At 40.4% G+C, this 26,544-nt stretch overlaps 2 protein-coding genes across 2 annotated transcripts in view; both read left to right on the top strand.

The window, feature by feature from the left end:
* Positions 1-2,712: 2,712 nt before the first annotated feature.
* LOC311279030 (uncharacterized protein) lies at positions 2,713-7,212 on the top strand (the record flags this gene model as incomplete). The annotated part of the gene is made up of 2 exons (XM_084390261.1): positions 2,713-2,909; positions 3,101-7,212. The coding sequence occupies exon 2, from the start codon at positions 3,907-3,909 to the stop codon at positions 7,210-7,212; it is 3,306 nt and encodes a 1,101-aa protein (XP_084246387.1). The 5' UTR covers positions 2,713-2,909; positions 3,101-3,906.
* Positions 7,213-18,597: 11,385 nt separating this feature from the next.
* ogg1 (8-oxoguanine DNA glycosylase) overlaps positions 18,598-26,544 on the top strand; it is a 50,335-nt gene continuing 42,388 nt past the window's right edge. The window contains exons 1-4 of the mRNA XM_084388405.1: positions 18,598-18,632; positions 19,378-19,530; positions 20,703-21,061; positions 25,740-25,919. Of these exons, the coding sequence (XP_084244531.1) occupies positions 19,421-19,530; positions 20,703-21,061; positions 25,740-25,919 (649 nt within the window). The 5' untranslated portion in view covers positions 18,598-18,632; positions 19,378-19,420. The remainder of the gene's footprint in view (positions 18,633-19,377; positions 19,531-20,702; positions 21,062-25,739; positions 25,920-26,544) is intronic.

Here is a 26,544-nt window from a genome sequence, read left to right as displayed (position 1 = left end):
GGTTTGGGAGGAGGGAAGGCAACCACAAAGCTGGAAAGAGGCAGTAATTATTCTGAAAAGGAAGCCTGGAAAAGATGCAAGTAATCCTGGTTATTACAGACCAATTGCATTAACATCGCATATTTGTAAAATAATGGAACGCCTGATAAATGAAAGACTGATTCTTTGATGTGGAGAAAGAAAGCATATGACGTGCTGTGAAAGGAGGGACTCCATTCAACTACACATAATGGGAGTTGGAGGGAAAATGTTTAATTGGATTATGGATTTCTTAAATAGAAGGAATATACAGGTGAAAATTGAGTTAGATATATCAAAGCAATATGCTGTAGAAAATGGGACACTTTGGGGAGTGTGATTAGTCCAACTTTATTCTCCATCATGATTAATGGCCTATTTATATCTTCCAGGGGATATGTGGAGGTCTTTATTTGCAGATGATGGTGCTATATGGAAGAAATGTAGAAATGTTGAGTATACATTAAAGAAGCTGCAAGAAGAATTGATAGAGTTGAAAATTGGGGAATAAAATGGGGATTTAAGTTCTCAGTGGAAAAATCAAAAGTAATGTTTTTTACAAATAAAAAGAAGGGCAAGGAAATTAAGTTGAAAATGTCAAGTTAAGTCACCTTTATTTATATAGCGCTTTTTACAATACAGATTGTATCAAAGCAGCTTCACAGTGATAACATGAAAATAATACAACAAAGTTTGTTTCTAGAAGAAAATTGCGTCATCGTCCACCTTAAGTAAGGCAGATCAATAATATTGTAATTTTAAATGTCCACAACTAAGCAAGCCAAAAGCCAAGGCAACAGTGGCAAGGAACCAAAACTCCATCAGCTAACAGAATGGAGAAAAAAACCTTGGGAGAACCCAGGCTCAGTCGGGGGCCAGTTCTCCTCTGGCCAACGAGCGAACAGTGTATGATTATGATCCAGGCAGCATTACAGGTCAGAAGTTAGATTGGTCGTGTCGATGAGGCCTTCACAGGGCTGATGAGGCTGGCAGGGATGCGTCATGTATGGGTCCAGGTGCAGGTCCACCATCTGATCTGGATACGGCCGGGATCCAGCTGACTTCAGTATACAGGGAGGGACTGGTTGACACTTCAGGACTGCGTTGTCATCATGTCCAGGCGCAGGTCCTTCATTGGATCTGGATATGACCTGGATCCATACAGAATTAAGTTGTAGGAAGTTGCTAGTCATCCAGTTTTTTATATCAGCTATGCATTCTGTTAATTTTGTGAATTGGTAAGTTTCGTCAGGGTGTGAAGAAATATAGAGCTGTGTATCATCAGCATAACAGTGAAAACTAGCATGTACAGAGTGAACAGCAACGGTCCTAGTACTGAGCCTTGTGGTACACCATACTGAACTTGTGATCGATAAGACATCTCTTCATTTACTGCTACAAACTGATAACGGTCAGATAAGTATGATTTAAACCATGCTAATGCAATTCCACTAATGGCAACATAATTTTCGAGTCTATTTAAAAGAATGTTGCAGTCAATAGTGTCAAATGCAGCACTAAGATCGAGTAACACTAATAGAGAGATACAACCACGATTGGATGATAAGAGCAAATTATTTGTAACTCTAATGAGAGCAGTCTCAGTACTATGGTACGGTCTAAATCCTGATTGAAAATCCTCACAGATATAATTTCTTTCTAAAAAGGAACACAGTTGTGAAGATACTGCCTTTTCTAGTATCTTTGACAGAAAAGGTAGATCGGCCTGTAATTGACTAATTCTGTAGGATCAAGTTGTGTTTTTTTTAACAAGCGGTTTAATCATAGCCAGCTTAAAAGTTTTTGATACGTATCCTAATGACAAAGATGAATTAATGATATTAAGAAGAGGATCTATGACCTCTGGGAGCATCTCTTTCAGTAGCTTAGTCGGTATTCGGTCTAACATACATGTTGTTGATTTAGATGATTTAACGAGTTTAGCAAATTCTTCCTCTCCTATAGCAATGAATGAATCGGATTTTTCCTTAGGGAGACTACAATGCACTCCCTGATGCGATACTGTTGTAGACGGTTACATAGTTATAATTTTCTCCCTAATATTAGCAATCTTATAAGTGAAGAAGTTCATAAAGTCATTACTGCTGTGCTGCTTGGAAACTTCTGGGATTGAAGCTTTATTTTTCGTTAGTTTAGCCACTGTTTCAAATAAATACCTAGGGGTTTGTTTATTTTCTTCTAATAGGGTTGAAAAATAAGCAGATCTAGCAGCTTTTAAGGCCTCTCTGTATGCAATCGAGCTCTCTTTCCATGAAATGCGAAATACCTCTAGTTTTGTTTTCTTCCAGTTGTGCTCCATTTTTCTGGCTGCTCTCTTAAGGGCCTGAGTAAGCTCGTTGTACCATGGCATTGGACTATTTTCTTTAATCTTCTTTAAGCGCAACGGGAGCAACTGTGTCTAAAGTACTGGAAAAGAGAGAGTTAAAAGTTTCTGTCGCAATATCGAGTTCTTCTAAGCTATCTGGGATGCTGAGAAGATGAAACTGATCAGGAATATTATTAATAAAGCAATCTTTAGTGGCAGAAGTGATAGGTCTAACATATTTGTAACACGGAGTCGGCTTTGCAGCTAAATGAAGTATACACGAGACTAGATAATGATCTGAGATGTCATCGCTGTAAATGTTTTAAATGATATTGCTCAGAATTTAATATCCCTAAGCGAATTTTACTTTATAATGTTCACATGGCTTTTATTGTGAAGACAGTGATGTGGTTTCCCTTTCATGCGCAATTTGCGCATGCGTCTATTCAATGAAGAAATGAGAAGGAAAGTGAAACGCTACTGTTTGTTTACTGGAAGAAAGTTACTGATCAAAAAGGAATCGTTTTCCATCCTTTAATTTAGCATCTAGCTGGAAGGCGAACAGGTATTTTGTGGAGTTTGTGTTGTTTAATTTTCAGATAATTTGTGAATGTATTTCCTGAATGTTATCAAGTTCCAGAGTTAGCTAGCATGCTAGCGCTAGCGCGTGCTATGCTCATCCTATGTACCAGCAAGTTAAAAGTGAAACATGTTAATATTAAGTGAATGATTTTGTGTTTTATGTCATGATTTCAGCTCTTACGGTGTGTCTATGGTTACACTGTGAATAAATGGGTTGGAATACCCCACCATAGCCCATCAGTTATGATCATTGAGTGCATCGTCTGAATAAATTCCGGCTGGAATGCTACAGTAAGAGCTTATTCCCCCTGCATCATCCTGCTGCCACTCTGCACCACGGAACCACAAGGACAAGTCACGGGGCTGTGTTGCTATTCGTCTGGTGTTGATGACAACGGACATTTCATGGAGCAACTCGGCACCATTCTACGGGTCTTGTAGACAAAGGGACTTTATGATCATTGTGCAGCTGGCTTAATGGTTTGATGTGACGGTCAGACAAGGTATGGAACATTTCATTTAATCAATAAGGAACAATTCATCTTCAACAAGAACATTGACTCTCATCGGTAGCGGTTAAAGAAGAAAAGGATGTCAATTACTGAGGACATTTACTGATTTAAGACACTACGGACATAAAGTAAAATAAGTGAAGTGACTTTGTTTATTTGCATCTACCATCACTACTGTTCAGTTCCCAACTATCCTTTCTATTCACCATAAAAAAAGGGTTTAATGTGTAATGGTACAATCTTAATGGTAAATTCATTTCTTATCTAGAAAAAGAGGTTGATATTACAATGTCCGTCAGTAACAGATGGCAGCTTACGTTTATTAAGTTATTTTCTTCCGAGCTCTGTGTTATCTGCTCTTATGTCAGTTTGGTATAAAGAAAAAAAAGGGCAAAAACTCTCTTTTCCTTCGCTTATGTAGTCTACAAGTTAAAGTAAAAACAAACAGTTCATTAACTAAGGTCTATTATGGAAGAACTAAATATGAAGGAAATGGAAAATTCATCTTCACAAACAGATCTAGAGAATCAAATAGACAGCCTGCAGAAGAAAATCAGAAAGCTTAAAGCTTCTCTTGAGAATACACTAGAGACTACCGAGATAGACCATTTAAAGAAGGAAATTCAAAACAAAGAAGAAACACTGAGTAGTTTACAAAGGGAACTTAGAGAAGGCCTCCGACGCTCAACCCGAGCAAAGATCCCAACTCCAAAAATGCTCGAAATGCAACAAGAAGAGACAAGGAAAAAGGAAAGAAAATTCATCTCAACATACGAAAGATGGAAGATTCGAGCCCGAGAGTCAAGAGAGCAGCTCAAGTCGGATATCAGTAAAGGTGAGCTGGCGTCTTTGATGGACACTTTAGAGAAGGAAAAAGAGGCTGTGTTAAACACTTACCTTGAAATACGAAACCACAACACACCTACACCAGAATTAAGACGCCATGTTGATAGTTGTGAGGCAGTTACAGCAGAAATTATGAGAGTTAGCTATGAGAGAATGTCAGGCATCGATGGAGATTATGATGCAGACCAAGTACAACGACGCCTCAAAGAGCTATTGAAGAGCAGCTATGCACGCTCCATCTACGGATCCACTGCTTCTCGAGCGTCCAAATCAGTCCGCAGTCATGAAAGCACCACCTTAACACTCAAACGGGTGGATGCTGCGGCAGAGCTAGCGGCTAAAGAAGTTGAGTTTGAAGGCTTGCTGGAAGTAGAGAAACAAAGGGAGAAAATAGAGGATCAACAAAGGCAAATAGAGGAAGGACAAAGGAAAATGGAAGTAGAAAAGCGCAGACTAGAACGCCTTCAGGTAGAAAAGGATTTAAAGGCTGCTCGGGCCAGACTGCTAGTCTACAGCCAGGGAGCATCACAGGAAGGCAGTGTCCATTCTTCTAATAGTTCAGTAAAAAATCCACCTGGCCTCCCTACTATCAGCCATCAAACTCCCAACGTCACAGCATCATCACCTGATGTAAACATGTCGTCCCTTGCCCGAGCCTTGCAAGATAGTATGGCTTTAAATAGACTTCCAGTGCCAGAGCCATCGGTTTTCAACGGTGACCCCATCCAGTATATTGAGTGGAAAACCTCTTTCATGTCACTCATTGACACAAAGGCCATCTCCCCAGCTGACAAACTTTATTATTTAAGGAAGTATGTTGGCGGCCCTGCTCGTAAGACACTGGAAGGAACTTTCTATAGAAACGACAGCGAGGCTTATAAGGATGCATGGAACAAACTGGATGACAGATATGGCCAAGCCTTTATTATACAGAGAGCCTTCAGAGACAAGCTTGCTGATTGGCCAAAAATCCAACCAAGGGATTCAGAAGGATTAAGAGACTTTTCAGACTTCTTAAACGCCTGTCAAGATGCAATGAAACATGTAAAGAGCCTCAATATACTGAACGACTGTGAAGAGAATAAGAAGCTAGTCCGCAAACTACCGGAGTGGACCGCGTCTCACTGGAACAGGAAGGCTACGGAAGCCTTAAGAAAGAACAAAGAATTCCCCAGCTTCCAAGACTTTGCCACGTTTATGGCGATGGAGGCAGAGATTGCTTGCAATCCGATCACCTCAGCTTATGCCCTCCGCAACTCCGAGTTGAGCACTACAAAGCAAAGCAACAGGGATCCTAAAAGGAACAAGGCAAGCGTTCTGAGTACTCAGACTGAGGCAGACGGTGACAAGTTTCAGCCAGTGAACGGTAAGGAAAGGCCGACTTGCGCCTTCTGTCAAAACAATCAGCACAGGCTACATGGATGCCCCAAGTTCATCGCTAAAACCCTGGAGGAGCGACGAGAATTTGTCAGACAACATAAGCTCTGCTATGGCTGTACCAAAGCTGGCCATAGTGCAAAGGACTGCCGACATCGACATTCATGCAACACTTGTAAGGGCAAACATCCCACTTGTTTGCACGACAACAACTATGTAAAGAGGGAAAGGGCCCCACCTCAGGAAAACACTGGCCCAATAGAAGCTGCTGCGACTTCAATGTCAGTGAATACTGAGCAGTCTACCAACACATCAATGATTGTGCCTGTGTGGGTGTCAAAAAATGATGCAGGAACGGAAAAACTGGTCTACGCCCTGCTGGACTCCCAAAGTGACACAACATTTATCGACCAGGAAGTGAGCAATGCTCTAAAGGTGGAGTCCTGTCCAGTTAAACTCAAGTTAACGACCATGATTGGACGCAACGTGATGGTGAAAAGCCAACGGGTCTCAGGGCTTCGTGTGCGAGGTTATCGCTCCTCCCTCCTCATCGACCTTCCTCCCATTTACACCAAGGATTGTATCCCGGTAAACCGCGCCCATATTCCAACATGCGAGACAGCCAGAAAATGGAATCATCTCTCCAATGTCATAGATGAAATTCCACCACTACAGGATTGTGAGGTTGGTCTGTTAATAGGATATAACTGTGCACAGGCAATGGCACCAAGAGACGTAATATCAGGAGGAAATGAAGAGCCTTATGCAGTTCGAACCGACCTAGGATGGAGTATAGTGGGGTGCTCTTCACCATCCCTTGACACTCCAAGTATAGCGGGACAGTGTTTCAGGGTTGTTGTCAAGGAGCTCCCACCAGTCACCCCTGCAGATGCCATTCGCATTCTGGAGTCTGACTTTAAGGATGATAAAGAAGATGGCAAACCAGTGTCTCAGGAAGACATCCTGTTTTTGGACAAACTCAAGAACGGCATCAAGAAAAACAGCCAAGGTCATTATGAGATGCCGCTACCCTTTAAGGAGAGACCCACCTTACCCGACAACAAACAGCTCGCCGTCATGCGTCTGAGCCATCTCAAGAGGAAGTTGTTAAGGGACGAAAGGTACAAAGAACAGTACATCAGGTTCATGGAGGAAGTCATAGAAAAGGGTGATGCAGTGGAGGTTTGTGATGAAGGGAAGGAGGGAGAAAAATGGTACATACCTCATCACGGCGTATACCACACCAAGAAGCCAGACAAACTACGTGTGGTATTTGACTGCTCTGCCAAGTACAAGGGAACCAGTCTGAATGATCATCTGCTCACTGGACCTGACTTGATGAACAATCTCAACGGTGTCCTCCTTCGCTTCAGGCTGCACTCCACTGCACTGATGTGCGACATAGAAAAAATGTTTCACCAATTCCAAGTAAGAGAGTTGGATCAGGACTACCTGCGTTTCCTTTGGTGGAAGAAAGGAGATCTCAGTGCACAGCCCAGAGAATACCGGAAAAAAAGGCAAAAAGGAATCGTTTTCCATCCTTTAATTTAGCATCTAGCTGGAAGGCGAACAGGTATTTTGTGGAGTTTGTGTTGTCTTGGAAAGCATACCACCCTCCGAACGTGCATCAGACATGAAAGACCTCAACCTTACCTTTGATGACCTACCTTCAGAAAGAACATTGGGTATCCAATGGAACTTCGAATCAGACTGCCTGAAGTTCAGTGTCAATCTCAAGGACCAGCCTGCGACGCGTCGAGGTATTCTGTCCATGGTTGCTTCCTTGTATGACCCCTTAGGGTTTGTAGCCCCATTCTCGCTCATCGGAAAGGGAGTGCTGCAGGAAATGTGCCGACGTGGAGCGGGCTGGGATGACCCTCTGGCTAATGAACTTCGTCCACGGTGGGAGAGATGGAAAAATGACCTTGCCAACCTTGAGAGGATAAACATACCTCGGAGTTATGCACCCGCAGACTTCGGAAAGGTTACTAAACGGGAGTTGCATCACTTCTCTGATGCAAGCATGACTGGATATGGACAGTGTTCATATCTAAGACTTAGAAACAATGAAGGAAACATCCACTGTGCCCTGGTCATGGCAAAATCTCGGGTTGCTCCAACGAAGATCATCACAATCCCAAGATTAGAGTTAACAGCTGCAGTCATCTCAGTGAAAACCAGCAATGTTCTGAAGGAGGAGCTTGGATACACTGACATGGAGGAGTATTTCTGGACCGATTCCAAGGTTGTTTTAGGATATATTAACAACGAGGCTCGGCGTTTCCACACGTTCGTGGCCAACCGTATCCAGAAAATACACCTCAACACAACTCAAGGGCAATGGAGATACGTCCCTACTGACCAAAATCCGGCGGATCATGCTTCTAGAGGCCTCTCCATCAATGAGCTGATATCATCAGATTGGTTTACTGGCCCAGCATTTTTATGGGAAAAGGAAATCGGCCTCTCGGAAGAAGTCATCTCAGAACTGCCAGTGGGAGATCCGGAAGTGAAGGGAGCTCAGACCCTAAGCACTGAAACTAGAGAGCAAAACTCTCTGACGGATCGGCTGTCAGGATTCTCATCCTGGTCTCGGGCTGTCCGTGCGGTGGCGCGCATCCTTCGATGGATCAACAAGGATAAATCAAATGGTCTTTCAACAGTAAAAGAAAGAGAGGACGCAGAGTGCCTCATCATCAAAGACCTACAGAAACAAACTTACTCAGAGGAACTGAAGCTGCTGAAGAAAGGCGGTCGGCTACCACTACACAATAAGCTACATCGCTTTAACATCTTCCTGGACAAGGATGGTGTAATCAAGGTGGGAGGACGACTCTGTGATGCAAATCTCCCTTATGCAGTCAAACACCCTTCGATCATTCCGAAGGAACATCACATCACGAAGATGATCATTGCACACTGTCATGACAGTGCTAAACATCAGGGCAAGGGAATGACCATCAACACGATCAGGACAAAGGGTTACTGGATATCAGGGATCGGTCGGGCGGTGGCATCTCATCTTCGCCAATGTGTCATTTGTCGAAAGCTCCGGAGACATACAGAAGAGCAAAAAATGGCCGATCTCCCTCGAGAGCGTGTGGACCCATCTCCACCCTTTACTTACTGTGGAATGGACTGCTTTGGACCCTTTTTCAGCAAGCAAGGACGCAGTCAGCGCAAGAGATATGGCCTTCTCTTCACCTGCTTCTCATCTAGAGCAATTCATATTGAAATGCTGGAGGACCTGTCAACCGACTCCTTCATAAATGGACTTTGCTGTTTCATTGCTTTACGTGGGGCTGTGCGGCAGATTAAATCTGATCAAGGCACCAATTTCCTAGGAGCCAAAAATGAACTGAGGAAATCTCTCAAGGAAGTAGATGGTGACAAACTGGCAAACTATCTCTCAGAGAATCAGTGTGACTTCATCATGAATGCTCCCGGTTCAAGCCACGCTGGTGGAGTGTGGGAGCGTCAAATTAGAACGGTCAGGAGTGTCCTCAACTCGACCCTCGCGCTCTCTCCTGGAGGCCTCCCAGATGCTTCCCTCCGAGCATTCTTCTATGAAGCAATGACGATAGTTAACAGCCGTCCACTCACTGTTGAAAACCTCAACGATCCCAACAGTCTTGAGCCACTTACCCCTAACCACCTACTTACCATGAAGTCTACCTTGGCCCTCCCCCCCCCTGGCAAGTTCATCAGAGAGGACATGTATGCGAAAAAGAGATGGCGCCACGGTCAATACTTGGCCGAGCAGTTCTGGAGCCGTTGGCGAAAAGAGTATTTGTCCAACATTGCCCTCAGACAATGCTGGCACACCCCAAAGAGAAACCTACAGATGGGAGATATAGTCATGATGAAAGATGAAGACTTGCCAAGAAATGAGTGGAGGTTGGGCAGAGTCGTAGAAACGACAATGGACCGAGATGGACTGGTTAGGAGAGTAAAGATATGTCTCGGTGACAGAAAACTCAGCAAAAATGGTGAACGTCTCACCAAGCAGTCAGTGCTTGAACGTCCAGTACAGAAACTGGTGTTGTTACTAGATAGTGACTAATTAGTTATTTGTGTGCATACCTTTCCCCCTTGAGAAATGTTTTAATTTTATTTTTGAAATTTCTGACACTCCTTGTATACCATTTTTCTGGATATTGGTCATTTTGTGTTTGCAAATCATTGGTGTTCACTCTTCCCACGATCATTAAGCTGTGATATTTGAGACACCAATAATTTGGTGGGAGTGTAAATGTTTTAAATGATATTGCTCAGAATTTAATATCCCTAAGCGAATTTTACTTTATAATGTTCACATGGCTTTTATTGTGAAGACAGTGATGTGGTTTCCCTTTCATGCGCAATTTGCGCATGCGTCTATTCAATGAAGAAATGAGAAGGAAAGTGAAACGCTACTGTTTGTTTACTGGAAGAAAGTTACTGATCAAAAAGGAATCGTTTTCCATCCTTTAATTTAGCATCTAGCTGGAAGGCGAACAGGTATTTTGTGGAGTTTGTGTTGTTTAATTTTCAGATAATTTGTGAATGTATTTCCTGAATGTTATCAAGTTCCAGAGTTAGCTAGCATGCTAGCGCTAGCGCGTGCTATGCTCATCCTATGTACCAGCAAGTTAAAAGTGAAACATGTTAATATTAAGTGAATGATTTTGTGTTTTATGTCATGATTTCAGCTCTTACGGTGTGTCTATGGTTACACTGTGAATAAATGGGTTGGAATACCCCACCATAGCCCATCAGTTATGATCATTGAGTGCATCGTCTGAATAAATTCCGGCTGGAATGCTACAATCGCTCTGCTGCAGAATTTCAACGGCATCAACATTTATTCCGTGTGATAATATTAGATCTAGACTAGAGTATGATTACAACAATGAGTAGGTCCTGACACGTGTTGTCTAACTCCAATAGAGTTAAGAATGTCTTTAAATGCCAATCCCAATGCATCTTTTTCGTATATTAAAATCACCAACAATTAGGACTTTATCTGCAGACAGCACTAACTCTGATAGATAATCAGCAAATTCTTTGATAAAGTCTGTATGGTGCCCTGGTGGCCTGTATACAGTAGCCAGTACAAATCTCAAACGTGATTTATCATTTACACTATATATTGTTACATTAAGCACCAACACTTCAAAAGAATTATATTTGAAGACTTCTTAGTAATTCTGAAAATATTACTATAAATTACAGCAAATGTCGAAATGTGAAAATGGCGCCGAAGAAGTTAAGTGATGTGGCTGAGGAAACCGATGACATTAAAGTCACGTTGGACTTCCTCAAAACACAGCTCACGGAGGTAAAGGAGCAACAGATCCGTATTTTGGATTTGGTGAAGGAGGTCCAGTCTCTTCGCATCCAGAACGCGGAGAAGGACACGAAAATAGTGCAGCTGGAGAACCGGGTTGCAGACCTCGAACAATATTCGAGGATGAATGACATCATAATAACCGGGTTAACGGTGAAACCCCGATCGTATGCTTGCGGTAGACGCAAACATCAGGGATCCAGCAGCTGAGATTGACACCAGCTCGACAGAGCAACAAGTGGCAAGCTTTCTACAATCAAAAGGAATTGATCTGGATTGTAATAATGTTGAGGCTTGCCATATGTTGCCGCCCATACACAAAAGAATTGTATTTGAAATATATTTTCTGGATATGTTTTGGAATATATGCAAATATTTGAAATTGGCCCAATAAATATATTTCATACTTATATTTCATATATTTTTGTTATATTTCAGAATATATTTCAATGTATTTGGAATATATGCCACATATATTTTTGACACTTTTGGGGACCCGTACAGAAAAAAATACATTGAAATATATTCTGAAATATAACAAAAATATATGAAATATAAGTATGAAATTTATTTATTGGGCCAATTTCAAATATGTGCATATATTCCAAAACATATCCAGAAAATATATTTCTTTTGTGTATGGGCGAGGAGGAAAGCCGGCGATAATTCTACTGTCATCATGAGATTTGCAAACAGAAAACACAAGATTGCGATTTTGAAGGAAGGAAAAAAGCTCAAAGGAACAAACGTTTATATCAATGAGCACCTCACAAAGCACAATGCAGACATCGCAAAGAAAGCCAGGTACCTGAGAAAAATGAAGAAAATACAACATACATGGACTGCCAACTGTAAAGTGTTTATAAAACTATATGTTATTTGTGGACACTAACTTGAGATTTAGTGTTGTGGAGGATATGAGTCTCATTGTTGAAAATATATTTGAATGTTATCAATTGAGTTACACAGAGAACATAGGAAGAATGTGATTCTAAGTTGTATTTATAGAAAACCAGGCTCATGTGTTGAAAAATGTAGTGAATATATGGAGGAAATGTATACCAAAAAAGCAAGTAAAACAATCATTGTTTGTGGAGACTTCAACATAGATATGCTCAATCCAAATACCGGTAAGCATAAATTGAAAATTTCATCAGTACAATCTACAGTTTGAATTTGTACCCTAAAATCACTAGACCTACGAGGATAACGACCCATAGCGCCACACTAATTGACAATATTCTAACAAATGAAATCTTTAACGATGCAATAAGTGGAATATTAATGAGTGACATCAGTGATCATTTGCCCGTATTTACAGTGTTTGAAAGTGATTGTAAGCCTCATCAGGAACCATTAAACAAATTCAAAAGATTAAGATCAGAAGAATCCTTGAATGTTTTTAAGAATTGGGACGGTGTATATGATAAGAGCAATGTACATGATGCCTGTGATGAGTTTATGAGATTATTTAAAAAACTAAATGACAAAAATTGCCCATTGAAGAAAATATGTACAATTTCAAAGAAAAAAAGGACATCCCTGGATTACAAAGGGATTGAAAAATGCAATCAAAAAGAAGAATTTGCTTTATAAGGAGTTTTTTAAACAAAGAACTAAAGAGGCGGAAAATAAGTATAAGAAATATAAAAATAAATGGACTAATATCTTGAAGAAAGATTATTACATTAAATTAATAGAAAATAAGAAATCTGATGTGAGGGAAATGTGGAAAATATTGAATAAAGTAATGAAAAAATCTTTTGGCCAGTTAAGTTATCCTAAATATTTTAATATGGGAGACAAAGACAATTATAATATGACAGAGGTGGCAAATACTTTCAATGCATTTTTTGTTAACATTGGGAAAGATCTGGCAGAGAATATTCCTGACCCCAGAAATTATCAATATGGTTATTGCTTTATTGAAAGAAATGTAAATTCAATGTTCCTTTCTCCGGTGGAGGAAAGTGAGATAATTCAAATTGTAACAATGTTGATATGACAGTGGTGAGAAATGTTATTGATGCCATTTTAAAACCTCTTACCTATATTTACAACTCATCATTTCAGTCTGGCACATTTCCTCATCAAATGAAAATAGCAAAGGTCATTCCACTCTATAAATCTGGAGACAAACATCAATTTACAAACTATAGACCGGTTTCTCTGCTTCCACAATTCTCAAGAATTCTAGAAAAACTTTTTATCACTCGTCTTGACAACTTTTTGAAAAAAAAAAATATATATTTAATGAATGCCAGTATGGATTTAGAGCAAAAAGGGCAACATCACTTGCATTGTTAGACTTTATAGAAGAAATATCAAGTTCAGTAGATAACAAAATGCATACTATTGGAATATTTATTGATCTACAGAAGGCGTTTGATACCATCAATCATGAAATGTTGCTAGGAAAATTAGAGCGAAATGGGATCCGAGGAAAGGTATTAGACTGGATAAAAAGTTATTTGACACAGCAAAAGCAGTTTGTGAAACTGGGAGATTATTTTTCTGAATGCCTGGAAATTTCTTGTTGAGTCCCACAGGGGGCAGTGTTGGGCCCAAAACCAAAAGAAAATTGTTTCTTATTTACATTAATGATTTATGCCAAGTGTCAGAAGTATTGAAATTAGTGTTGTTTGCTGATGACACTAATATTTTTTGTTCAGGCAGTGATCTTAAATTGCTAGTGCAGGAGACAAATAAGGAATTAGAGAAGATTAAATTATGGTTTGATACAAACAAATTCTCACTAAATTTAAAGAAAACTAAATTAATGATGTTTGGTAATGGTCAAAATAATCTGCAAATTGAAATTAAGCTGGATGGAGTGAACATTGAAAATGTTAATGAAATAACATTTATAGGAGTCATAATTGACAATAAAGTGAACTGGAAACCTCACATTAGTCATGTTGGTGTTATGTCCGCTCAGGACGAATTAATCTGTGTTCGTTTGGTAATGCCTCGCTGCATGTTGAGGTTGCAGCTGTTTTGGTCTGAAATGTTTAGTTCTGTTTTCTCAGTGAAGTAAAGAGAGTTGCATTCATAAATCTCTCGTCCAGTGTCTTGTTTTATACACAACAATTGGCGACGAGGATGGCTGAATTTTCTCTTCCTCCTCCACCTCCTTTCCTCGCACTTCCCGGTGAGCCTACAATACCGTGGAATCGCTGGCATAAGTCTTTTGAAACATACCTACAAGCTACGGGACTAGCCGACGTGAGTGCAGTTCGGAAAACAGCATTGCTGAGGCACTGTTTAGGAGTCGAGGGACAACGGGTACTGGAGACGTTAACTGGCAACGGGACAAATACAGACTATGCAGGGACAGTGAAACTTTTAAAAGACCAGTTTGCTGCCCCACAGAGTGCTTTATTGAGTCGGTTTATGTTTAGACAACGACACCAACTACCAGGGGAGTCCGTCCATCAGTACGTCTCCAACCTAAAAGGTTTAGCCAGCCATTGTAAATTCGGCACATTGACAGACGAGATGATACGCGATCAGCTGATTGAGCACACTACACAGGCTAAAATCAGGGAGACGCTGCTACTCGAATAAGACGACTTGACGCTAGCTAAGGCTGTTCACATCTAGCTCTGGTTTGGATGTACCAGACACAGCCCCAGACCCAGTCATGCATCTCACAAGACAGCAAGGGCCGCGTCAGCATCAAAGGCAGTTTTCCTGCGGTAACTGTGGATCAAACACACATGCCACCAGAGCCCGGCACTGTCCAGCTAATGACCAAACATGCTGTAACTGTGGCAGGAAAAATCAAAATGTGCCGCTCGGCCCCCTCCAGATCGGATGGACACACTCCCCGTGGTTCACCCACCATAATTCGCCATGTAACATCGGGGCCCATGCAATTCAAGTCATGTACAGTGAATATAAACACAGTGTGTATTCCCCTGCTGCTAGACACAGGTGCAAGTGTCTCCCTCCTGAATGCCAGTACATACCATAAGTTCTTTCATTCCTGTCCACTGTCCACGCCCACTGCTGTCCTACATGGGAATGGTAACTCAAAAATTGACCTGTTGGGGTCCATCACAGTGACTGTTAGCTATGGCACTAGGGTCTTGCCCTCCTTTGTCTTTAATGTGGCCCGACGAGGGGTGAATTTAATGGGGCTGGATCTGTTCATGGCATTGGGATTTTCACTCATTGACACAGGGGGGGCTGCCATCATGACTGTCGCTGCCGGACCGCATCAGAAGTGGTCATCACTGTTTGAAGGGCTGGGCTGTCTGTCTGCTTTTGCCCATCAACCCCTCATTGACTCCTCGGTGACGCCAGTCGTCCAGCCACTGCGCCGTATTCCACTGGCCCTGAGGGATGGAGTGTCTGTTGAGCTACAGCGGCTGCTGGATGCCGGTATCATTGAGCCAGTTGATGCTTCACCATGGATTTCGAATTTGGTTGTGGTAAGAAAGAAAACAGGGGCTCTGCGAGTCTGTGTGGACCTCCGTGCAGTAAACAAAGCAGTCATCCCAGACAGATACCCATTGCCCACGTCGGAGGAGCTCACGGCACAATTTCACGGCTCCACTGTCTTTTCGAAACTGGATCTCAGAGAGGGCTATCTCCAGGTGCCCCTCCACCCTGAAAGCAGAAACCTGACGGCCTTCGTTACACACCTCGGTGTTTTCCGCTACACGAGGATGCCGTTTGGCCTCAGCTCCGCCCCCTCCTGCTTTCAAAAGGTCATGACCTCAGTACTGGCAGGTATACCAGGTGTTGTTATTTACCTTGATGATGTGGTGGTACATGGTGCTACTACGGCTATCCATGACAGTCGCCTGCAGAGTGTGTTCGAAGCCCTCGCCAAGCACAGTCTAACCCTCAATGGCAGCAAATGTGTTTTTGCTGTGCCGGCCATTGAATATGTAGGCTTCCAACTTTCCACTGAGGGCATCTCTCCCCTTCAATCTAATGTGGAGGCCATCCTCTCCGTTCCCGAACCGACCTCGTCTGCCCAGCTCGCTTCATTTCTGGGCATGACGGGCTACTACATGAAGTTCATGCCTCAGTATTCAGCCATAACAGCCCCACTGCGCCAGCTGCTTCGGAGAGATGAGCCGTGGGTCTGGTCGTTAGAATGCACCAAGGCAGTGCAAACTCTTAAAGCTCAACTTACCTCACCTCCAGTGTTGGCACATTTTGACATATCCAGTCACACCCTGGTCACCTGTGACGCCTCGGCCATGGCGATAGGGGCTGTACTGTCACAAGTACAGAATGGCGTGGAGAGGCCTGTTGCATTCGCCTCCCGAGCTCTGAACCAAACCGAACAAAGATACTCAGTTGGGGAGCGGGAGGCACTCGCTTGTATGTGGGCTTGCGAGAGATGGCACCTCTACCTTTATGGCCGCCAGTTTACGCTGAGAACAGACCACCAGGCCTTGACAGCTCTGCTCTCCTCTACTGGGACCGGTCACAAGCCGCTGAGAATGCATCATTGGTGTGACCGCCTCCGCCAATACAACTATACTTTACAGTTTACCCCGGGCCGGGATAATGTCGTTGCAGACCTTCTCTCTCGGTCAGTTCCTGCCTAGGCCCCGCCCACCAGCGTCAACCACATAGAAAGTGAGATTATTCTCACGCTACACACTCCGCTCGAGTCCACAGTCACTCTACAGGAACTGAAGGCAGCTTTAGAACAGGATCCAGTCATCTCCCAGCTCTGCACCTACATTCGTCAGGGATGGCCAAGGGAATTACCAGAGGAGCTGTTAGCCTTTTCTCGGGTCAAGCAGGAGCTCTCTTGTTGGAATGACACATGTGTGGCGCGTGGGTTTTGCACTGTGATTCCAGGGGCCCTTCGCGCCCGTGTGCTGGCCATGGCACATGAGGGCCACTTGGGCATAGTGAAACTTAAACAGAGATGCCGCGACCTGGTGTGGTGGCCAGGCATAGACAAAGACATTGAGGCCCTTGTTAAAGAATGCCCAGCATGTCTTGTAAGTGGAAAGACTGGTCGTCGACCCCCGCCACCCCTGCAACCTTTGGCCTGGCCTTCAAAGCCATGGGAGCATCTGCAATTAGACATATGTGGCGAGATCCACGGTGCCCCCCACTATCAGCGGTTCTTGGTCGTAGTGTATGATCTACACTCCAAATGGCCTGAGCTGACCACTACCGGCTCCGTCACCTCCCAGGTCATTGTGGACTTTCTGGAGTCCCTCTTCTCCCGCTGGGGCTTTCCACAGACCATTACCACCGACAATGGTCCACAGTTTATATCTGTGGAGTTTACTTCATACCTGGAGAACACATTTTTATGTCATGCAGGAAATTTCCACAAGAAAGACAAGAGTTGAAATATAATTTACAAGAAATTGGTGTAGGGCAGTATAATGTAAAAAGTAGCCTATATTAGAATGCGGGAATAGTGATAAAGGGAGGAAATATATATATATATATATATATATTTTTTTTTTTATAAGGAGGACTGGACTGGAAAGATGAATATAATTTAATAGACTACAGGAAATTGTCTGTATATTCTACAGAGTTAATTGCCATAATAGAAGGGCTATATATATATATATTTTTTATAAGGAGGACTGGACTGGGAAGATGAATATAATTTAATAGACTACAGGAAATTGTCTGTATATTCTACAGAGTTAATTGCCATAATAGAAGGGCTACAATGGATTGCACAGACTAAGCCAATTAGGACTGTGATCTGTTCAGATTCATCGTCAGCTCTTAAAATGATAATGTCTACAGATAAGATTTAATGATGGAAATATATACATTATTGTACAGATTGAAAACCGAGGGTATAATAGTGTACTTCTGTTGGATGCCGCTACACATTGGGATAGTAGGAAATGAAACTGCTGATAAATAAGCAAAAAAAAGGCATTAAAGAAAAATTAGTGTATATAAAAGTACCACTGGGGAGAAGTGAGGAAAAATCAGTGATTAAAAATAAACTAGTAAATAAATGGCAACAAAGGTGCGAAAATAGTAGCACAGGGAGATGATATTATAATATTGAAAAATTTGTAGGAAAAGAACAGTGTTATGGAAGGTACAGAAAGGAAGAAGTAATGATCTCAAGATTAAGATTAGGACACCCAGGATTAAATTCAACACTTGCAATAATGGGGAAGCATGAAAATGGTATGATGAATGTGATATTTTAGAAACAGTAGAGCATGTATTTTTTAAATGTAATAAATATGACGATCAACGAAGTAGTTTATTTAATACTATAAAGGATAGACCAATAAATGTCACGGACCTCTTGGGAAAGGGACTGAGAGATTCTCAGAGATATGGGGCTGTTTGGCAAAACCTTTTTAAAGAATACAGGATTAGAGCATATGATATAATGTATGGGGATTGTGTATAATGATATAATGTATGGGGAACCTTAAAGGTTGAGGAGCCCAGGGCGGAAGTTGGAGGAGCTGAACACGCAGCACCAGCAGAGGTGGGTGAGGCATTACATCCACAAATAAAAGGAGAGAAGAGGGAAGGATGAATGTATATAAAAGGAATATACAGATGCATCACCCATGTAGGCTGTACAGTAGGTGGCGGTAATACTCTTAAGGAGTGAGCGGCCAGAAACAAGAAGAAGAAGAAGAAGAAGAAGAAGAAGAAGAAGAAGGTAATGCGCCGAATGGTGTTCAATCTGTCATAAAATTCAATCAGAAAAAGAAGATAAATACAATGTTGAAGATTAGCCGATGGGCTGTCAGTTCATTAAGTGAAAATATGTTTATAAAAACACATCTGAAAAACGCTCTCTTGCCTCCTTCGCAAAGCAGCGTTAAGTTTTGTTGTTGTTGTTAACATTGGAGGCTCGACTTTAAATCTGCTCTGCTGATGCTGAAACATCAAGACGGCGTTGCGAGTCTATCTTTTCAGGGCTGATCAGGATAAACCAATCACCTCGTTTACTAGAGCTTACTAGGACGGGTTTCGATTTGTATCTCAGATACCAGTCCTTGGAATTCATGTATTTAAGCAATTTATTGTATACATTCCAATAGGTAACAATACGAATTGAGGGGAAAACAAACAAAGTGCGCCCCTTGTCCATAGAACACAGTGATTAGCTGGCAACATTTTCTGCCCAATAGACTGCAAAAAATGTTGTACTGAAGTATATTTATTTCTGTGAAAAATAGTTGTTCCTGTTACTTCTGTCGTATAGAATATAGGCTATACAGCGTGCACAAGATATATTAAGTACAGGGTGTCTCTTTGTGCGCTACAGACCTCATTTATTTAAACTTTTCTTCTGTGCAAACCAAATGTGTATTTTCATAGCATGTTTTAATTTGTTTCAGTCTATTTTATTCTTTCCTTGAATTGTTGTTATAATTATTTCTATTTTGTTATCACAGTAGCTGACTTGATATGTCCTGATGGTGTAAGGATCAAAGCTACATAATGTCCCAGCATGCTCTGCTCTCTGTGGGTTGTAAGGCGTGGCGGTCACTCACATGTCCACAGTCAGAGCTTCGGCTGGATTTCACTCTGGGATGTGGTCAGACCTTCAGGTAAACTATATTCTACTGTTTCATTGCTCTCTTCAAAAGAAACATTTCTTTTAAAAGGGTCACATTCTATGCTTTTGTAGCATTTTATTTACTCCCTGCAGTCCATTTATAATGTTAGTCATTGTTTCTCATACCCAAGCCAATCTTATTTTCTTTTATTTCACACCGTCTCTCACCCTAAGCATGCTGTTTTTATACTGTACCTTTAAGATGTCTGTGTAAATTGTGTTTTGACTGGCCTACCAAGACACATATAATTAACAACATTTCCACCAAGCTGCTAAATACTGAGTAGGTACTGATATGTAAATATGGGCTGTACAGTAAGCAGCATACCATATACAGTACAGGCCAAACGTTTGGAAACATTACTATTTTTAATGTTTTTGAAAGAAGTTTCTTCTGCTCATCAAGCCTGCATTTATTTGATAAAAAATGCAGAAAAAAATGTAATATCGTGATATATTATTGCAATTTAAAATAATTTGTTTTCAATTTATTATACTTTAAATTATAATTTATTTCTGTGATGCAAAGCTGAATTTTCAGGATCATTACTCCAGTCTATCACATGATCCTTTAGAAATCATTCTAATATGATGATTCATTATCAAAGTTGGAAACAGTTCTGCTGCTTAATATTTTTTTCATAACCTGTGATACTTTTTTAGAATACTTTGATGAATAAAAAGGAAAAAAAAAGAATTTTTACTTTTATTCATCAAATATATTAGGCAGCAGAACTGTTTCCAACACTCATAATAAATCAGAATATTAGAATGATTTCTAAAGGATCATGTGATAGACTGGATGTCACATGTGACACTGAAGATTGGAGTAATGATCCTGAAAATTCAGCTTTGCATCACAGAAATAAATGATAATTTAAAGTATAATAAATTGAAAACCAATTATTTTAAATTGTAGTAATATATCACAATATTATTTTTTTTTTCTGTATTTTTGATCAAATAAATGCAGGCTTGATGAGCAGAAGAAACTTCTTTCAAAAACATAAAAAATAGTAATGTTTCCAAACTTTTGGCCTGTACTGTATAGCACCCTGTAAGTAAAGTAATATTTAATTCTGTACAATGCCTTAAAATTAAAAAAAGTTTCTTTAAGCGTATGAATATCTGTGTTCAATTGTTCATGATTGTCTATCTTTTTAGATGGCGTGAGACTGCAGATGGTCACTGGACGGGAGTAATGCGGGGAAAAGTGTGGACGCTTACTCAAACAGAGGATACATTATGGTACTATGTTTACAATCATCAAAAAAATCCAGGAACAGAAAACAGACAGAAACAAAAAGTGGAAGAGGAGGAGCAGTTATTGGGGAAGAGGTCAAAAAGAATGATTGACATGAAGCAGGAAGAGGTGGGAATATGCACAGTTATGTCAGAACCTGACATCAAAGAGGAGGAACTTCTGAGGGACTATTTCCAGTTAGGTGTAAAATTAGTGGATCTCTACAGGAACTGGAGCACCGCAGATCCACACTTTAAGCATACAGCTAACATCTTTACAGGTACATATCTAACTAACGGAATAGTTCACCCAAAAATGAAAATTCTGTTATAATTTTCTCATGTCATGTGATTTCCTCTTCAACACAAATGCAGTTATGCTGAATTTTCGTGATGCTCTTTTCCATATACTGAAAGAATCAGTGGCGTAGTGCAAATCTGCGAGGTCCCCCTGCAAACACATGTCCGACCCCAACCCCCCCCATATGAACTGCACTTATACCGTCAGCATGTGAGTTCTATGTAGTCCTGTGAGCAGAGCAGGGAGTGGATCAGTGAACGGCTATACCGCCTTTACCACAAACAAGTCCAGAGAAATTTCATTTCGGTACGTTATTTGAGTGGCCTTTGCTTTTACGGTAATCGTGAGTGCATGAGTGGAGCGTTTGGGCCGTGAGCAACAGAAGAGAGCGCAGCGCACACATGGAACGAAATACCGAGCAGTTGCTTCAAAGCTGTGCATCTTTGGAAGCGGAGCCGCTTGCAAAGTTATAAAACATGCTGTACACTGAGAGGAGGGGCGGTGTGCCATATTTTCGGCCTTTTTTCTCTTTTGGCCAAAAACGCCATTTTTGGCCGATAATTTTCAGTGGCTTATATTTCGTTGAATCCCTAGTATTTACCTTTTATGGACATTTTTACCTTTTTTAAATCCATTTTTTAAACCTAATTATATGCATGTATCATCTTTTGTGTCAATTTCATAAATTTAATCAAATTTAATTATAATTATAAGACACAATAGGGCTGTTACCAATCAAATTAAATAAGTATCAACAAAATCCATCTTGGGCAATGGAGAGGAGAAACAGAACTGGCATTTAGATGCATTTACACCGACTGTTCATTGCAGCTCAGAGGTGACAAATTAATAACCTGCTACATGTAATAATGCTACATGTAATAAGCTACAAATGCATAAATAATGTTTTGATGTTTTAAACATAATTTATATTTGAAATTATTTAAAACATGAAAAGATACTTTAAATGTGAAATTAAAACTGCCAGTACTTGTCACATGCCTGTCCTGTCTTGTGCTGCACATGGGTGTTTTGTTATTTTGGGCCATGTGCTCGTGTCTATTGTCTAGCCCCTCCCATCTTGTTATCTGATTATTGGTTTATTTGTCCCACCTGTCTGTCTCGTTACCCTCCTTTGTTTGTTCCCCTATTTAGCCTCCTTTGGCGCTTTTCCACTGCATGGTACGGTACGGCACGCTTTGGCGCTTTTCCACTGCATGGTATGGTACGGCTCGGTTCGGTACGGCTCACTTATGGCGCATTTCCACTGCATGGTACGGTACGGTACGGCTCGCTTCGGCTCGCTTTAAATGGTACCACCTCTGTTGAGGTTCCAAGCGTACCGTACCGATACTAAAATGTGACGTGAAAACACTGCAGATTACTGATTGGTCAGACAGAAACATCACTACCAGCGTCATTGTATTTACGACACGAGACACTAAACCCGCTAGATTTAAATAGCCAGTAGACAACAGCCAACGCTGTAGCACTTGTTTTAAAAGTACTTGTTTTACTTGTTTTAAAAGAGTATAAACTTCAAAAAAAGAAATGGCTGAATCGTGGTCAGTGGACGAGGTGCGTACTTTCCTCTCATTGGTTGCCGAGGAGCGGATGGGGTAACACGGAATGAAAAATTCGCATTTAATATGATGATGTCTTTGCAGTAAAGACGGCAACTATAACGATCAGTCCCACCCACTTTGAAGCGGTACTAACTGCAGTGGAAAAGCAACCGAGCTAAAGCGAACCGAACCGTGCCGTACCGAGTCGAGTCGTACCAGTGGAAAAGCGAAGCGAGCCGAACTGTTCCGCGCCGAGTCGAACCGTACCGAGCCGAACCGAGCCGTACCATGCAGTGGAAAAGCGCCACTTGTGTTTGTAGTCTTGGGCTGGTTCGTTGTCCAAGTTACCTGTTCCTGGTGTTTCCTTCCTGCTTGCTACCGGAGTTTTTGTATCTTGTCTGCCAGTGTCTAATAAATTTCCTCTGCATTTGAATCCTCGTCTCATATTCAACTATTCCGTGACAGAACGAACCAATCAGATAACAAGATGGGAGGGGCTAGACAATAGACACGAGCACATGGCCCAAAATAACAAAACACCCATGTGCAGCACAAGACAGGACAGGCATGTGACAGTACTAGCCAATGTGGCAGCAAGTCACCGTTAATGAGTGAGTCATTGAGATTCAACCGATTCATTCAAACGGCTGATAATTCAGGAAGCATTTGACATCCATCTTAGTAATTGATTCAACGGTAAAGCTTTACAATAAGGTTCATTAGTTAACATTAGTTAACTACTTTAGTTAACATGAACTAATAATGAACAATACTTCTACAGCATTTATTTATCTTTGTTAATGTTAATTTCTACATTAACTAATACATTCTTAAAATCAAAAGTTGTATTAGTTAATGCACTGTGAACTAACATGAACAAACAATGAACAGCTGAATTTTTTGTTAACAGATTAATAAATACAGTAACAAATGTATTACTCATGGTTAGTTCATGTTAATTAATTAACTAATGTTAACTAATAAACCTTATTGTAAAGTGTTACCTATTCAACTGATTAATTAAAAAGCTGATTCATTCAGTAAGGAAACACAGGCGTGTGTTGCTCAGAGACGCGATTACAGTGCTGTGGCTTTGTTTTGAGCTATTTTGGTTGGCGAAATAGAGCAAAAACAGGCAATATGGTGTCTAAAATGTAAGTCACTTAATATTAACTTCTTGTTTATTAAACAAAAGTTTATTCAATATCACATTTGTTATCATGCTGATATCTGGAGAAAAACTGCACTCTTCGTGTGATATTTATTAACTATATTCAATTATATAAATTAGACTAAATCACGCAGTGAAAGCGTGCACTCAAAACGCACACTAGTCTAATCTACTAACTAGACTACATCACGTAGATTGTGTGCACTCTCTCTGTGTGTGAGTGTGTGTGTGTGTGTGAGGGATATAGTCGATAATGTCAGATTGCACATTGTTAAAACAACAATTACGATATTATCGCAGATGATATATATCGCATACCCCTAATAAAGAGTGATACGAACAGTAACAATGGTGTCAGTTTTACCTTATCAAATCGACCCTGAGTCCTCATCCTTTGGAGTGTGTGCAAAGTAAATTAGCTTTTTCCCCCAAAAAAAGTTAATAAAGAGATTGTAAAACTAATCCATATGAATTGAGTAGTTTAGTCCAATTTTTCTGAAGAGACCCTCTTTATATAATGAACAGATAATTTAGACTTTTATTCACATTTAAACTTTGATCAGCGTACATAAACAAAAGCTCAACCGAACCTGCTTGACGCGTGAGAACAAAGTAATCTCATTGGTTCTTGCAGAAGCTCAAACGTTATGCGTAACACATGAGAATAAACCTCATTGGTTCTTGCACGTGAAGCAAATATGCTTGAGCTTCCGTTTACCACAACTGATGTGTGAGTTGATGAATGTTTATATGTGAATAAAAGCCTAAATTCAATCTGTTCATCGTATAAAGCAATCGAGTCTCTTCAGAAAATTTGGACTAAACCACTTGATTAATATGGATTAGTTTTACGATCTCTTTTTAAAACTTTTTGAAGCATCAAAGTGGAAGTTGCTAGCTCTCCGAAGATGAATGAAAGTCTTACGGGTTTGGAACGACATAAGGGTGAGTAATTAATGACAGAATTTTCATGTTGGGTGAACTATCCCTTTAAGGCAAGTTTTAAGGCAATGATTTATGAGCAGTAGGATAACTAAATTCATCTCCACACAGTCACGCAGAGCCGAAGCACAAACAAAATGCATGCAGTTTTGTTTTTAACCGTTAGAAGGGAAAAAAGTTACATAGTGTACCTTTTAAGATGTAAAAATAATTCATGGACTAGTTTTATACTTTTATGGTGCATTGCCAGACACTTTGAAACCAGTTGGTTATTGTATGTTTTCAAACAACTTGAGGGTAACAAGCACAGTATTTTCTTCTCCTTTCAAGGTGTACACGTGTAATTTTTCAGTTTAAAGATAATTTACACATATCATATTTGTATCGATTAACATATCTGTATCTATTCTAACAACTATTTTTAACATTGATAATATTAAGAAATGTTTCTTGAGCACTAAATATAAGTATATTAGAATGATTTCTGAAGGATCATGTGACACTGAAACCGGGAGTAATGGTTGCTGAAAATTCAGCACAGGAAAAACAATCTCATTTTACAATATATTCAAATTAAAAATAGTTATCTTAAATTGTAATATTTCACAATATTACTGTTTTTACTGTATTTTTGATCAAATAAACTGAGCCTTTGTCAGCATAAGAGATTTATTTCAGAAAAAAAAAAAATTCTAAAACTTTTGACTGATAGTTTAAGTAGCCTAATAAAAGCTGATTTATTTTACAGGAAGCAGGTTGCTTCATAGGCCAGACATGTTGAAATCACATGACCAGCCTAATACTAGTCACTTTTTTGACGAAACAAACTTTGTGTCTATAGATCCACGACGACTGACATATTAGCAAGTGCAACATAAACTAAAATCTACTGAGTGCTGTCTTTTGAACAGTGGTTCTTAATTTAAAAAAAATCCTTTTTAATGTGTGTGTGGATGTGTCTGTCTTTTTGAATATCTCAGGAGTGCGTTTGTTACGTCAAGATCCCGTGGAGTGTCTTTTCTCATTCATCTGTAGCTCTAATAATCACATTTCACGGATTCAGGGCATGGTTGACAGACTGTGTCAGACACTCGGGACTCTCCTCTGCAAGATTGATGATGTGGCCTATCATGATTTCCCCCCTCTGCAAGATCTTACAGGTAGAATTTAAAAAAAATTTTTTTTTATAATATGACTTAATATGAACTATGTTTTATTGTATTTATATGATATTTGTATTTTTGTAATTTAATTTTTGCCATGAAAATAGCCTTAGATGCTGACATGGCATTAAATAAAACCAACTCTTACAAGTCAAATCAATTCAAGTCACCTTCATTTATATAGCGCTTTTAACAATATGGATTGTTAAGCAGCTTTACAGAGATAATAGGAAATTACCTTAAGGCTTTACCACAGCTCTAGGATAAAGTTATTGTCCAGCTAAAGTTAGTTTTGATTGATTGATTCACTTCCGTTGCGAAGATCATTAGTTATTAATGTAGGGACCTCTAACACAACACCGTTCTAACAGGAAAATCCTTAACGTGCTCCGGCCGCCCATCCACACAAAACCTGGTGCCAGGTGTTTCAAGAACGCACTCCCTGAAATAGGTTAGAAGGTGCAAACGATTATCCGTTATCTCTGCGCAAACCTCAAAAACGCAAACCTGCGAAAACGCAGACATCGCGCACATGCACATTACGTGTTCAGTCCAAAGGTATGCGCGTTTGAATATATATGTGCGCAGGCGTGTAGTCCTTCTTTACAAATCATCCCTCAAT

This window comes from Rutilus rutilus (genome assembly GCF_951802725.1).
Source record: "Rutilus rutilus genome assembly, chromosome: 19".
NCBI classification, from domain to species: Eukaryota; Metazoa; Chordata; class Actinopteri; order Cypriniformes; family Leuciscidae; genus Rutilus; species Rutilus rutilus.
This window is presented reverse-complemented; position numbering and strand designations above follow the sequence as displayed.